The 16,879-nt window shown below is 37.7% G+C and overlaps 1 protein-coding gene across 5 annotated transcripts in view; it reads right to left on the bottom strand.

Moving 5' to 3' along the window:
* Positions 1-16,879, bottom strand: part of grk5l (G protein-coupled receptor kinase 5 like) — an 821,722-nt gene that overhangs the window by 753,521 nt on the left and 51,322 nt on the right. For all 5 annotated transcript variants that reach the window (XR_012384732.1, XM_690749.10, XM_005167252.6 and 2 more), the window contains 7 exons: positions 16,152-16,215; positions 12,897-13,037; positions 12,327-12,517; positions 12,191-12,228; positions 11,968-12,057; positions 8,795-9,003; positions 5,772-5,909 (listed from right to left, as the gene is read on the bottom strand). Coding sequence is in view for 4 of the 5 variants with exons in the window: in XM_690749.10 (XP_695841.5) it covers positions 5,772-5,909; positions 8,795-9,003; positions 11,968-12,057; positions 12,191-12,228; positions 12,327-12,517; positions 12,897-13,037; positions 16,152-16,215 (871 nt within the window). In the remaining variant the exon portion in view is untranslated. The remainder of the gene's footprint in view (positions 1-5,771; positions 5,910-8,794; positions 9,004-11,967; positions 12,058-12,190; positions 12,229-12,326; positions 12,518-12,896; positions 13,038-16,151; positions 16,216-16,879) is intronic.

Genomic DNA, 16,879 nt, shown 5'->3' with positions numbered 1-16,879 from the left:
CTAAAGAAAGTCTTAATTGTTAACATATTTATTACTTATTGGGCCTAAATCCTGTACACAGCGGATCTCACAACTTGACCTGCAATTATGGGGATACAAAGTTAGCGTTAGCTCTACTGTAAAAGATCTGGTTGTCATATTAGACAGCAACTTAACTTTTGAAAATCATATCTCCCATGTCACAAAACCCACCTTCTTTCATCTGAGAAATATCGTTACAAGTTAGAAAGTATGCTATCCATCTCAGATGCAGAAAAACTAGTTCATGCTTTTATGACTTCTAGATTGGATTACTGTATTGCTCTGTTCGCTGGTTGCTCAGCATCCTCTATTAATAAACCTTATCTAGTACAAAACGTTGATGTCAGAGTTCTTCCCAGGTGCAGAAAATATGATCATATCACCCCAATTTTATCCTCCTTACACTGGCTGCCTGTTAAGTTCCGTATCGATTATAAAATATTGCTTCTTACCTATAAAGCTTTAAATAATCTAGCTCCTGATTATCAAACCAACCTTCTGTCTCGCTACAATACAACTAGCTCTTAAAGATGTCAAAACTCAGGGCATCTGATAGTACGTAGAATCACAAAGTCGAGTAAAGGAGGTCGAGTCTTCTCATTTATGGCTTCTAAACTCTTGAATAGCCTTCATGATAATGGCCGAGGCTCAGACTCATTTTCTCAGTTCAAAACTAGATTAAAGACCTATCTTTTTAGTTGATCATACACACAATGCATCACATATCATATGCTTCACGCAGGTGAACTGGCTTGACAACCGCCTCATATGCTTTACATGTTTGTTTCTGTTTGTTTATATAAGTGCTATTCTCAATTATTATTATTTTATAGTTATAATTTGTTTTTGCATCTTGTTTAAATATACAATGAACTTCAGCTATGCTAAATATTTTTTATTCTCTATGTCCACCTGGGCATACTCATTCTGAGGTCCGTAGAGACTACGTAGCACCATTGATGTGATCCAAGACCTGCAAGGAGATGATCCCAAAGTATCCATAATCCCATCATGGAGGAATGGAGTGCATTCCTGAGAGACCACCATGACAAGTCCCCACATTGATCATGTGGACAAGCCTGACCTCCCGCCGGTGCCCTACTCAGCCCTGCAGCTTCACTACGATTGACATCCAGCTTTTCCAGGCTCTGGCGCATAGACTGCAGCTCCGCATGGGAAGTTTGGCCAGAAGAATAATGGTCGCGCCCAACAGAGATTTACAGTGTTCAACTTTCAGCAGTGAAATTTAAATCACATTGAACTAAACTAAACTTAAACTCTGAATTCTGGACTTTACTTTACTATGTTAAGCTGCTTTGACACAATCTACATTGTGAGAAGTGCTATATAAATAAACAAACAAACAAAGCATAAATTGTTTTATTTTGGCAAGAATAAATGCAGTTTAAATTTTTTAAGGTCAGCCTTATTAGCCCTGCTTTTTTGATTGTCTACAGAACAAACCATAAATATACAATGAATTGCCTAATTACTCTTACTTACATAATTAACTTAGTTAAGCCTTTAAATGTCAGTTTAAGCTGAATGTTGGTATCTTGAAAAATATATAGTAAATTATTATGTACTATCATCATGGCAAAGAGAAATCAGTTCTTTAAACTATTATGTTCCAAACTGTGTTGAAAATTTTTCTTTTTTTTCTGCTAAACAGATATTGGGGAAAAAATGTAAAGGGGGGCTAATAAATTTTGACTTCAAATGGACATATATACACGAGTACACTCCTCACAGGTCAGACTTTTAAACTAATATTTTCTATAGGATGCATTACAGTAATATATTTGTGCACTGATTAGTCAGTACCAAAGCCAAAACTGAAACATAAGAGTCAAAAAAATTTGTACAACTAAATTAATTTGTAATATATATTTTAAGGAAAACATTACGAGAAGCATAAAAATATCTTTTTTTTTCTATTCCAAAAGATAATAGGTGTCCAAACTCTTATTTTAATGGAACTGTTAAAAACAGGAGTGCCCAACCTTGTTCCTGGAGATCTACCTTCCTGCAGACTTCAGCTGCAACCTTGATCAAACACACCTGTTTTTAATTACCAAGGGCTTCTTCAGATCCAACTTAGTTCATTTAGTGATGTTTAATCAGGGTTGGAGCTAATCTCTGCAGGAAGGTAGATCTTCAGGAACAGGGTTGAGGACCCCTGGTTGAATAAAACCATTTCATTTAAAAGCACAAAATATGTATAGATTTTATTCACTGATAAATATATTTAGTTTTTAAAAGGAAGTGCACTGTTTATGTGTAGTTTTATCAATATTTACATGACCAACCCAGACAATATATAAATTAAGTCTATTAAAATTGTCAATACATTTCTACTTTTAAACATGAACTGTAGTCAGAGCAAAAAAGTGAGTTTGTTTTAATTTGAAACATAATAAAAAGAAAACACTCATGAATAACACAATACAGAAACTGTCAACTGTATCATATTTCATACATTTTAAGGGCTCTAAATTATCCAAAGTTCACAAAAAAATAAATAAGTGTAACAATTACTACAGTACCCAGGGCTTGACATTAACACCTGTCAACCCACCAAATGCTAGTAGATTTCAGCTGTGGCAGGTTAGACAGCCATCCCCACAAACCACTTTGGCTGGTTGAAAAGAGCTGCCTTATCACTAAAGATTAGAGTTTAAGTTAAAGGCCGTTTGTAAATATGCATTCAAATGTGCTCTTAGGCCCCGTTTACACTGTCAGGTCTTGATGCCCAATTCCGATTTGTTGACAAAAGCTGATTTTTTTTGCCTGTGTTTACACGTTCTTTTAATTGTGATCCATATCTGATTCACGTCTTTACACTTGCTATATAATTTTCGACGTCGCACATGCGTAAAGGTGGTGAATATATGATGTGCTCCACCATTCAAAGGAATTTATGGGTACGAGAGATATCTCAGGTCTGGTGGGAGCAAATTGTGGCGACTGACCACTTTCCTTCTCCATATTTTCTCTGTTGTTGTTTACCGTGTCAGCGCCTCCACACACGCTTTTCCTTCTATGTCATAAAAACCGCTGGAGAAGCACCACATTGTCGCAAGTTTAATGATGTACAAAATGGAATGCCTCAATAAATCCGATCTGCCTGTATACATAATAGTCGCATTGTTAAATATCTGATTTATATCTGATTTATTTCCACATATGGAGGAGGCCTGAAATCGATCTCTGAATATCCAAATGCATGCTGTTATTTTTTTTTTTCGTGTTTACATGGTCATAGAACAGATCCGATCTGTGTCACATATGAGCAAAAAATCTGAATTGGTTCACATTTAACTGGGAATGTAAACGGGGCATTTAGAATGGAGAAGCAGCATGATTGATAAGTGTTCATGCTAGCAAAAGAAAGGGGAATACCGAATAAGAGGATGATCAGGCACATGGTGAGAGATGTACTGACGACGTGGCGCTTGCACAGCTGATGTGATGCACGCGAGTGCTTAAAAGCTTCCGTTTCCTTGCGCAAAACAACGGTGCCTGGAAACGCAACTGGTGTTATCGTTTCTCTTTGAAATAGATTGGGAAAATGCAGTGCTCGAGCACCCACAGTCCTGCTACTTTTAACACATCTACAGATTTTTTTGCGGTTGCAGCTTACTGGGCCTAACGTTAACTGTGTGACCATGATCATCCTTTCACTATCGCACAAAGAATGTTTTTCAGCTGCTTTCTTTTGCTTGCAGTTTTTTTTTGTTATAATGGTTTAATTATCATCCTTTACAATAACTTTGCTTTACTGGAGGATTAACTCTCCATTTATCTATAGTTACCTGATGATCTGGGACCTTTAGCCTGGACAGACTGCTGTGTATAGTTATAAATTAATGAGAATATTTTTTTTAAATGTCAGTTGTTGTTTTTTTTCAAAACAATTTTGTTGAATAAAAAGTGTATATGTACAGCTTTATTTAGCTAGTTTTGACACATTATTTAAAATTTGTGGCAAGCAAATAATCAGTTTGGTGTGGCCAGAGAAAAAATGGTAAATCCTTAGTATTGAGCCCTAAAAAGTCATTTAAAATAAAGAAAGAAAGTTAAATTAATGAGGAGGCATGTGGACATAACACAAAATTTTTTAAATAGTAATTTTTAGCATGCCAAAGTCAAATTTATGCATTTAAAATATATTTTCCCAACAACAAAATTTTGGCTGGTAAAAATGGCGAAGGGCTAGTAACATTGGAAAACTACTAGCCACAATGGCGATGGTGATCAAAAAAGTTGTGTTTACGTGTATCATGGATCTTTATATACTTGGTTTTAAGTATGCGTTATCACTTTTATACTGTTAGTTATAACTGACCATGAATTCTTGCTCGACTGAAGCAACTTGATTCAACCATCACTGTATTAAACTACATTATTATTAGGGGTGTCACGATTTCAATTTTAAATCAAAATCGATCGAAATTTATGCTCAATTTCGATTATCGAATCAAAAAATAGAATCGTGGATGGTGCCACGCCCCCATGTCACGTCAGCTTGGCTTGTCAAGCGCGAAAAAAACTGGCTTGTTGAAGTGCTTGTTAAACTGCAGAAGCAGGAGACCCGTCGACAGAACTTAAACCCTCTCCTCTTTCAATGAAGTCGCCGGTGTGTAAGCATTTTGGATTTCCTGTGAGTTATGTTGACAACGTTCGTGTTGTCGACAAAAAAAACACAGTTTTGCAAGCTCTGCTATGTACGTATTACGTAGGGTTCGTCCGATAGACAACACCGGCATCGCGATCCTCCGCCCGCCCCCGTTGCAAATCCGCTTGCGAAAAGTACACACTCAGGCCCTGTTTACACTGTCTTTGTTTTTAAATGGCATTTTAGAACGACAACGATTTGACATCCACAGTGGCGTGTAGCATTTCTGAGCAGCCCTCTTTCCTCTCTACTTCTGAATATGCACATCACGTGACCACACAGACGCACACAGCCATGCGCTCGAGACAGCAGGTCCAGGCAGTCAGAGGACTGCTTCAATCTTTCACTCACTTCTACTTAGTCATTTTAGCGAACACCTCAGATACTGTTGGCTGGTTCCCGTTGGTTGTGCATCTTTTTTACCGACGCCATTATAACGTCACAGATCACTGCCTATTCACGAGTCCCGCAGAAAAAGTGATTGACACTTGGTAATTATGTGTGTATCTTGCCTTTATCATTACTTATCTTGCCTATTCATTTACTGTATGATTGGTTTATGGGTAAAACAAAGACCATGCACGTCAGGTAGTTCAAATGGTAGGCTACAAATAATTAATTGGTCATTAATTAATTACTTATTCATAATCGAAAATTGAATCAAATCGTGCCTTTAGAATCGAAAATGTAATCGAATCGAGGATTTGGAGGATCGTGACACCCTTAATTATTATTGGAATCCGTATCATTATTTTATAGATATTATGCTATTGTGTCATAATGTCAAAAGTTTCTGTTTACTTCCGGAATACTGAACAGAAAGTGGAGTTTTGTTTGAGCTATCCTCCTCACCATCTCCTCACAACAAACTAACAGTCTGTCCAAGCCCTCAGACTGCTGTCATTAGAGAAGAAATACCAATCCAGACCACATGCAAATTTTTAGTTTTTGATTAAAGCTTACAAAGTGTTTTTAATGTCTCTAGATTAACCTGTGCGGATTCATTATTTAAATCAAGAAGACAATTGTGAGCTCACAAAGAACAGTTTGTCAATCTTGATATAAAACTCACGTCAGGCACAAATGAAGGTTCCAAAATGCCAGCCTCTAGTCTCTTGAAGTTGATGTTCTTGAAGAAAGGATGGGCTTTGACTCCAGAAGCTCTGTCCGTCTGACAGCCGAGCCTCTGCTTGGGATCTTTGGATAACAGCTGTGGGATAAGAGGTAAACCACAACAGCACATTATGAAAGGGTTTATATATTCTTTGAAAGCAGCATGTAACATACAGTGCATCCGGAAAGTATTCATTGCGCTTCACTTTTTTCACATTTGTTTTGTTACAGCTTTATTTCAAAATGGATTAAATTGATATATTTCCTCAAAATTCCACACACAATACCGCATAATGACAATGTGATTTTTTTTTTTTTTTTAAACTGTTGCAAATTTATTAAAAATAAAAAACCTGAAAACTCACATGTACAAAAGTACTCACAGCCTTTGCTGTGAAGCTCTAAATTGAGCTCAGGTACATTCTGTTTCCACTGATCAGTCTTGAGTTGTTTCAGTAGCTTAATTATAGTTCACCTGTGGTAAAGTCAGTTGATTGGACATGATTTGAAAAGGCCTACACCTGTCTATATAAGGCCGCAGGGTTTACAGTCCATGTCAAAGCACAAACCAAGCAGGAAGACAAAGGAATTGTCTGTAGACCTCTAAGACAGGATTGTCTCGAAGCACAAGACTGGGGAAGGTTAATGCATTTGTGGACTCCCTGATATTTTTTAAGGATTCCTGATGAATATGGATTGTGCAAATCTGATACCTGGTATCCTAGAAATTTGGATGGGGTGGTGGATTTTCTTTCCCTTTCCCAAACCTAAAACCCAAGGGGAGAAATCCCAGCGTAGATTAAGCTGTGCAAGGGGCACTAAAAGAGCGGGGTTAAGTGGATTAAAAAGGGTCTTTTTTTTTTTTTTTTTTGCTTAATGTTATGACCACTACTTCGTTTTAGCGATAATAGCTGTAAGAGCGAGCAGAATCCAGTCATATTTTCATCTGTTTCAAGCTATAAATATTTGAAATTACATATTAACAGAACAAAACCGAGATGTGATCACAAACTGAGCAAACACCCGCAGCTTTTTCTCAGTAACTCCCATGTCAGAGCTACAATTCACCGATGTTTTCGTCTGTCTTTTAGAGATTTAGTCATTGGTGATGGTGTTATAGCGGGTTAGTGTCTGCTTTTATATTTAGTGTCGGATTAATATTTGCTGATAAGGAAAATCTATTTGTTCACTTCTGCTGTTTATACTTTGATTTGCATTTCAATTTATAAATTTTTTTTACACGTAACTGCAAATTAGAATAGAAACTGTATAAAAAGCGCACAGACCTACTGACAGTTTTAGGTACTGTACATTGTTATGGGTCCAATTATGCAAATATTTGATGATAATTTGATAATGATGATGCCATCAATTTCCCCCTTTTGGCCTTTTTAATGATTCATTCATTCAATCATTTTCTTGTAGGCTTAGTCCCTTTATTAATCCGGGGTCGCCACAGCAGAATGAACCGCCAACTTATCCAGCAAGTTTTTACGCAGCAGATGCCCTTCCAGCCGCAACCCATCTCTGGGATAGCCTTTTTAATCAATAAATGAATTATGTTGAAGCACTGTCCATGCGTGTTTCTTTGCCGGTTAGTAACAATACATTTCATTGCACAACAATTAGTCTACCTGTTTTTTTGGCTAGAAAAAGATAAGTCACGGGTTAATTAGTTATTATTAGATTATCTTTTCACCTATTCTGCGGTGCATGCACCGAAGCTGTTGAATGGTCATAGTATGAGGCGGCTAGGCTAACCTAGCTTCAATTTTGATTAAGGGTGCTTTCACACCTACACATTTGTTTCAGAACGTGTCTCGATTGCCCATTTAGCCCGATTCGTCTGTCATATGTGAAACGGGCAATCGCGCTCTGTTCCGCGATAAAAGTAATCGCTCCGAGATCGCTTGAATGAGGTGGTCTCGGCTCGATTGAAACGAACCCTGGAGCGGTTCGATTGCAGTGAGAAAGCGATCCGATCCGAGCGCGGTTATATCACAGTGTTTTATGGATATGTAAGAGGCATACGGCTATAAGAAGAGAGAATTATGAGTATGGCGGGAAGTTTCGCGAGTCTCCGGATGCCCGCAAACGAGTGATGATCCCCTGGTAATCTCACGTCTCCCTCCCGGTCCTCAAATAGGCTACGTCGCGCACCCTTCTCACCCCTCCCCACCGCATCTCTCCTCAGACACATCGCGCGCCCACTCTGTCAATCACCATCAAACCACCACCTCTCCTGACAGCTTAGCGGGACGCTGCAAAACTCTGACCAATGTAAGGAGAGTTTACTCGCAAGTGACTTGTTTTAGCTCTTTTGGTCCGTTTAGAAACTTTGCAATGTGAAAGCGAACCGCTCTAAGAGCAAAGAGCAACAATGTAACAATTGTAGTCTCTGTTTCGGAACAACTGAATCAATTCACAGGTGTGAAAGTACCCTAAATTATTTTCTAATCAGTTGCGTATTATGTCATGTACATACACCTGTAATGCATACTGTAGTCCTTTATGTCTGGCTTTCTCAGACATCTCACCTGTTTACCAAAAATGACTAATTATATCCCTGGGAATGTCTGACACCGGCGCGTACATATTGTAATAGACGTGCCAGACATGAAAGCTTGACAGACGTAACAACAGTAAGTAAGCAGGGCAGGACTTAGCGAAGGGTCAATTGTCATCTTAAGGCTTCTTGCTAACTTTCAAATCTCTTTCAAAAAATACATGTTATGGTTTAAAAGCACCATGAGACAGATGCACTCTTTCATTTTAGATTAGCATTAAACTAGCAACATGACAGAATGCAATTTGATTTTTAAAAATGATTTCAGGGAGAACATTATCAGATGTTTCCCCTTCACTAGTTTTGTGGGCTTATTTAGTGGACTCTAAATCAGCTTCTGTGTCGGGTCTGACTGACAAGATAATGGTGCAAAAAAAAACTTGACCAGCATGTTTTGTGTGTGTGTGTGACCTCACCATCCTGCAGATGGCTTTGGTGTCTTCTGAAAACTTGTCACTGTACTCTTCTTCCTCCTCCTGCACCCTCTTCTCCACGTCTTCTCTCTTTACTCGCTCTTTGCGAGCTCGGAAAGGCGATCGACCAGCAGTCATCTCATAGATCAGGCAACCCAACCCCCACCAGTCAGGGCTCATGCTATACCGCTCGTTATTGATCACCTCTGGAGCTGTCCATCAATACAATTTGAGTTTATCAATCAACAAACAACATTTTAATGTTTCATACGTTCTAGAATAGACAAAAAGAGTTTCATTAAGTAACTTTAGTTCATATAAATAAATAAATTTATTCCTTAAATGACCAAGCTGGATTTTCAACAACTTTTACTAAAGTCTTGAGAGACATATAATCCTTAAAAAAAAAGCTAACATGCTTGGTTGGTGTTTAAAAACATTGATTACTTCAATGTTAAAACTGCTTCATATATTTGTAGGTAAATACAAAACATTTTATAAGGATTCTTTAATTAATATAAATTAAAGTGTTGAAAAAAAAAACTGAAATTCTTTATTGGCTTTTTTTGGCGTTCGTTTAATGCACAGCTGTCAAACTCAGTTCCAAAAGGGCCGCAGCTCTGCACAGTTTAGTTCCAACCCTAATTAAACACACCTGATCAAACTAATTGAGTCCTTCAGGCTTGTTTGAAACCTACAGGTAAGTGTGTTGGAGCAGGGTTGGAACTAAACTGTGCAGGGCTTCGGCCCTCCAGGAATTGAGTTTGACACCCCTGGTTAATGCATCCTTACTTTAAAGAAAGGAATGAACTTCTTAAAGCAGAAATAGAGAATAATATACTGTAAATAATTTATTATCTTGTTAAATAGACACCAAAATGCATCCTAAAAGGGCAATGCAGTTTTGCTTGAGATTTATATTGCCTGCATGTGTTTGATTGTATGGTGCTCAAAAAATCTTACTATTTTCTATGTTGTAAACCACAATATTTTTCTAAAGGATTTCCTGATGAAAATAAATGAAACTGTTTATTATAAATATTTGTGGTATGGTGAACTTAATCAATCCTTGCTTACTTTCTGTCTTTTTTTTTATTAATTAACGGTCCTATAAATCAAAACTTTGTTTATTAACTTTTTAAATGCATTGTTTATAAACAAGAGATTTTTTTTGTGCTTTTTTCTGTTCCACTCAATATCACTATACAACACATACTACATTGTCAAATGTTTCGGAATACCTCTCCAAATGATTGAATGCTGGTGTTTCATAAACATTTGTGAAGAAATAGTCAATCTCAGTGAATTAAAGCATGATACTGTGATAAGCATCCACCTGTGCAAAAAGTCTATTAATGAAATTTCCTAACTAATAAATATTCTAAGGTCAACTAAGCATGATCATAACAAATTATAAGCAATTCAGCCACAAAGTGGTATGCCACAGAGTGGGGTTGCACAGTGCTAAGAGTTTGCCAACTTTCTGGAAAGTCAATAGCTTTAGACCTCCAAGTTTTGTGTGTCCTTCAGATTAGCTCTAGAAGAGGGAATGGGTTGTTTCGGAGCTTGGTCTTGAATCCTCAGTTCCAGAGAGAGGACCTTTAAAAGGGGTGGTCCACTACGATATTATATTTTAAACTTTAGTTCTTGTGTAATGTGTGAACATAAACAGCATCTCTGAATGTAATACGCTCAAAGTTCAATGCAAAGGGAGACATTGCCTTTTAGTTGACTTACCAAAGCCTAAAATGAACGAAGTTTGGGGACTACAATAAAATACATTCAGGCTATTGAGATCACATGGGCTTGCGGTTACATGCATTCACCTTGCACACACACCCTGCGCATTGAAGGGGCGTGGCTAGAGGCCCAATAATGGAGTCGCAGAGAAAGCTAAAATGACATCCAAACGCTACGATTTCCACAAAGCTTGTTTTGTTTCTGTATTTCCAAAAGACACGACACAAAGAAAGAAGTGCTTTCAGTTAAATTTTAACTATGTTCCAAAGAATTATATTTAAAAAAAGATATAGCGCTAGCATTTGACAAAGGAGAATTTCCAGAATCTCTCCCAGTTCAGTGCTGGATTGAGCTAAAAACTCCTCCCAACTGTCGAAGCTGTGGATTATGAGCCAAATCCTGTAAACTGATCAACTACAGGCACAGTTTCTAGCGTTAATGGTATGTTGCAGCGAGGACTTGCTGATTGGCACCGCTAACAATTTAGCTACAATTTCATATTTATAAGTCAAATCGCTGTAAACAGGCACAATCTTCAGCAGTGCTGTAGTGTATCTCTATGCAAAAAATTCGCAAAAGATATGTGAACATTTTATATTACTTACATACGCTTATTTCGAATATATGTGAAAGACACTTGTCAGATTTTATTTTAGAGAGCAGGCGTGAGCTGTGTGCTCTTCATTTCTGTCTGATTCAGGTAGCTAACGCTCCTAACAGCTGCTCTGACTGGACTGTTTAAACAGTCCAAAAGTGCACGCTTGTAGGTAGTGACTTGGAGCCAATCTGCGAATCACAGCACATTATGTTAGCGAACCAATCAGAGCCTCTTGAGGGTGGGTCCTTCAGAGAAACTAGGACATATGACATTTCATGTTAGCTGAGTAGCAATATATAATTAAAGTAAGACATATGAAAAAATTACTTGATTTTCTACAAGTGAAACATGAACACACATTGCTTTGCATCTTATAAACACAATCAAGCCTTAAAAATACATGGTGGACCACCCCTTTAATGCTTTAGGACAATTTGATGCTGCCAATGTTTTAGGAACATTTTGGGGATGGCCAAAATGGCAAGCCTCTTGCATGCCAGTGCAAAATGGAACTGGATAAAGACAAGGAAAATCAAGAATCAAAATAAAAAAATAAAGCTCTGCTTGAATATGACTGGCCTGCACCTCAACACGATCTTTTGGATGAATTAAAGCAGAGACAGGCCTTCTAGAAAAATGATAAAAAATTCCCTTAAACACACTTTGCACACATATTATAAGTGCAAAGTGTGGGCCAACTCCATATCAAACCCTATGAATTAAGACTGGGATGTGCATGTAAAGACGGATGTATGAAAACGTTTAGCAATAATATATATTTTGTTTTGTAAAATAATGTTTTTCCCAACTGTAATATTTTACAGATTATTATAATTACCCATGTAGCCCACAGTCCCCACTCGGCCACGAATTTGCTCTCCATCGGGTACTTTAATGGCCAGACCCAGGTCTGAGATTCGGATATGACCTGTAGAGATAGAGACACAGTAGAAAAACAACAACAACACAAAATAAAAAAAGTTGGGACATGCTTAAACTAAATACAGATTTTCTGAAAAAAATTAATGGTTGGTAAATTAATGAAAATTATTTCAACTTACCATTATCATCTAAAAGTATATTCTCTGGCTTTAAATCCCTAGAAGGAAATAAAGCATCAAAACAAAATGATATACCATCAGCATTTTATGAGAATGAATGCATTTGAACATGGTGTAAAGTCTCTCAAATGCCCACCTGTAGATGATAGACTCTCTGTGCAGATCTTCTAGACCACAGCAGATCTCGGCAGCATACAACTGCACACGCTCCTTCTCGAAGCCTGGGGTGCCCATGTTATAGATATGAAACTTCAGATCGCCACCATTCATTATGGTCAGCACCAGACACAGAGCATCTTTGGTCTCATATGCGTATGCTAAACTAACCTAAGAACCAGGGAGATGACAATCTGTTAGCAAGGCTGTACTGGACAAACGAAAGCTATCACGTAATATGAATGTGGGTCTGCACTGTTTGGGAACTTGTGATTGATTTTTCCTTCTCAATTTCAGCCAACTAATGAAGTTTAAGTTCCTTTCACAAAGACATTTGTATTGATCTGAACTGAATCACTACTGAAAAGACTCGAAATGAAAGTTTCTAATACTGCTTGCACATCTCTTAAAGGCTATGATGACACAACATACTGCATTGCTATATAAGTAAAGGTGACTGACTGCACAAGGTGGATTATCACAGCTAGTATAAAAAGGACCAAAATAAATGAAATAAAAAATATATGAAAGAAAAATGAACAAATCTTACCACAAACCTGCTGTTGACCTTCTCCAGAATCTGTTTTTCATTCAGAGCCATGGCTTCCCCCTTCCTCTTCTTTATCCTTTTTTTCTCCAGCTTTTTACAAGCATACATTTTACCTGTTGCTCTCACCTGGCAAGCACACACCTAGGTATAGATGGACATGTACACTGCATTTTAAGGCAAAAAGTGTCAATATATCAACTGTGTAGTGATGTATGAAGCACAATTCACACAAAACCAAGTCAAACATGAGTAAAATCTGCAGACGTGGTATTTTTTTTGCACAGATTCCTAGCAAGCGGCATCCTCCCGCTCTCCCTCGTGAAGCCTATACGGAAGTAACTAAAACCGCAATTCATCGACTCGCCTTTGGGGGCTGTCACCAGGAAATCTAGATGTTCTCTGACAGCATTGGTAAACTGGCCAATTTTACAGCTGATAATAACATGTTTACAGCCTGGTACAAAAGATGGTTTTGGTGCATATAGCTGATATTACCCTTCATGACAACTGTGAGGGGGTGATTTCTTTATAACTCATTTATAACTCATTTTTATTAAGTTTTATTAAGTCTGCATAATTAAGGGTGTGGCCACTTGAGTGACAGCTAGCCCTCGCTGCTTGCGGTCTTGTCACCTCAGCCGATACCGGGGCTGATTAGCAGCTGAACTCGGCATATTTATCGCATTTTGTTTTGTTGCATGTGGCTTTACACAGTCAGTTGCTTCTAGGAACTATTTCCTACAATTATCAGATAATATGGCATGCTGCGTGCACTTAATTGTGCTCACAAACCATTAAAGTTGCCTCCATTTCCCAGGTAAGTGAAATTACTTGTATACCATCTCTATACATGTATTTGTTTAAGATATTTCTATCGTTTACTACTTTCATTTAGAATTTTCTGTAGAACTTGATTGCACTCCAGAATCTGACAGATTAATTCGCTGTAGACTATAGAACAGTCATCTGAAATGTTGCCATACAGTTTTATGCCTGGAATTCATAAATAGCCTTGCATTTACTAACACAGACTATATGTGAAGTATTTGGACATAATTTGCGTTTTCCTCCTGTAGAAAAACGTCTTAAGAATAATATTTAATGACTCAATGTATTACAACAGTGTTTTTCAAAGATTAAACATTTTTTTGCTATAGTATACAACCAGGCACATGAGGTCAGAACACAATCGAGTCGCAGATAATGAAGTATTAAGTGTTTTTCTAAGAAAACTCTGTCAAAACAAAATGCTAGCAGGTGTCCACTCATGCTTCGCCTCTTTGCTCTTATTTGGTCACCACAGGTGAATGCGATGACATGCGAACAAAATGGCAACATTTGGCCACACCTACTTTTTGCTTCATTCGCGCTCTTCAGAAACCTATGGGTGACGTCACAGATACTACATCCACATATTATACAGTCTATGATTCCTACTGAAATGATTGGATTTCCCTGAGCAATGTTAAATGTGACATTTTAAGGTAGCAATCTAACTAAAAAAAACATGCATACTTAACACAAATAAATAAATAAAAACAAATCTCACAAACAATATATTAAGTCATTTTTACAGGAATCTGCACAAATGGGAGTTCGGTTTGAGGATGAAAATGTTTGCAAAACCCACACAGAATTTGTAGTTGGTTGCACAAAAATGCAGTGCTGCTAACCAATAGAAAGCTGGTCCGAATGAAATTAACTTCAGTGTTGTGATTTAATGATCGAGAAACTCCTGACAATAGATTCCACTCATTTATCATGTCTTTCTAGGCACAAATAATGCTCACAAAAAAACATGATGTAAAACAACATACTTTGATGCATATTGCTAATGTGTTAGCAACAACTGAAAAAACAATTCTGTTTTTTAGTGAAATACAATGTTTTATCAATAGCAACTCTTCTACAACCTTTGCGTCAGAGGCAGTGTTGCCAACTTAGTGAATTTGTCACAATATTTAGCGACTTTTCAGACCCGCTTAGCAACAAATTTACAAATTTATTTTGATACCTCTGTGGTAACACTTGACTTTTCCCCCCATAGACTTCCATTCATACGCACGCGAATGCGTCAAACCGGAAACGCAGGGTCATGCGCTAAGTTTCGCAAGTTGCTGCGGTGCAAAGTTCAAGCTTGGTGAACTCTGACCTGTGAAATCACATCACTTTACTGCGTGAGACCAATCGAGGATCAAAACATGACCTCTCTGGACAGAAATTTAAAACATGGGGCAATCGCTTGCTTTTTTAATGCCTAATAATCTTGTTTATTCCTGCCCGTTTTCGCAGCACCGCACAACAGAATTTCGCATTATTAAACTCTAGTGTGACTGCAGCTTTACTGGAGATTTTTAAAGACTCTCATGTGTCTATACCAGGGATCACCAACCCTGTTCCTGGAGAGCTACCTTCCTGCAAAATTCAGTACCAACCCTGATCAAACACACCGGAACCAATTAATAGTACCTAAAGCAGCACTTGATAATTACAAACAGATGTGTTTGGTCAGGGTTGCAACTGAAATGTGCAGGAAGGTAGCTCTCCAGGAACAGGGTTGGTGACCCCTGCTCTATACGGTTCCGTCCCTACTGTTCTCAACGAGCTCCAGGTGATGCCATCGGCTTCTCCCACCCTCAGAGCACTGAAAGGCGGCCCAGTCCTCATATAGCAGTCTTTCCCACCTGTAGCCTGAGAGCAGATCACTCCTCTGCGACCGACAGCAAATGATTTAGCACTGGGAGTGTGAGGTATTTCAATTGTACAGTCAAGCCGATCTGCTTCTCCTTTATTTTAACAATTTAATTTGACCGTTTATACTTTTCTTGTTCACAATCACAGATATTTTCGTGACCGTTTTGGAACTTGTCTGAGTTTATTACGTCTAAGAGATTACTGCAAATTAACTACACATCTATATTGATATATTGAATTCTAACAGCAATAAGTTAAGTTAAATTGACATGCATACATAAAGCGTAGTGCAAATATAAACCCCCCTTTATTAACCATGGGCTGTTAAAATAACAGAAACGGTAGATTGTGATGACGTCAGAAATATGCAAATTGACGTTTAATCTAGCGACTTTTCAGCCAGAGATCAGCGCGTTTTTTGTTAAATAGTTGGCAACACTGGTCAGAGGCACACTTGTGATGTCTTAAACACTGTTTGGGTAGAGTGTTCTGATTATGAGAGTAAATTAGAAAAGAATGTAATTTCTGTGTACGCAGTGCTGGTTTTCACAATATCCTCACCTCTCCAAAGCCTCCTTTTCCCAAAACTCTGTACTGCCGAAATGTGTCTTTTGTGATGGGCTGTCTGCAAATGAAAGCAAAAAAAAAATCTGATATATACATAATAGCACAGTCAGAAACAGATTTTAACATTTTTAGGTCACATTATACTAAAGTACAGTATGTGGAACACAAGACATGCTGCAAGTTATAGATCACATTAAACTTCCTACATTGCAAATGAACATTATACATTATAGTGCAAGCAACATTCAAGTGTGTTTCCAGTAAAAGTGTAAAAATAACTGAACTTGTAATGGGAACTTAAAGGTGTGGTATGTAACACCCAGTGGTTGAACTAGGTATTGCACCCCTGGTTCAAAATTCACACAAGAGCAGGTTGCCAGATTGACGACGCCAACAAAGGCTGATTCAAATGTGTTCTAAACAATGCCAGCATGCGATAGAAAATTTTCTATTTTTTGTCCTAAAATTTTCTTTTTATGTCCTAAACAACACCTGAAACTTCTATTTTAAAAACGGCTCTTATTTCTTGCAGCTGAACAACAAAAGACTTACAATGATCACCTTAGGTACACCTCATGTGCTTTATTCAGTATTCATTTCTAATAATGTGAGTTTGAATGCCATTTTACTAGTCATTTATTGCCATACTACTGAAAGCAGCAGCAGATAGTTTACCTCAGATCTTGAACTTTAGAACTGTGACTCAGTGCAAGCCAACATAT

The sequence above is a fragment of the Danio rerio genome, chromosome 8 (assembly GCF_049306965.1).
Source record: "Danio rerio strain Tuebingen ecotype United States chromosome 8, GRCz12tu, whole genome shotgun sequence".
NCBI lineage: Eukaryota > Metazoa > Chordata > Actinopteri > Cypriniformes > Danionidae > Danio > Danio rerio.
Note: the sequence above shows the minus strand (reverse complement) of the source record. Positions and strands in the feature narration are given on the sequence as shown.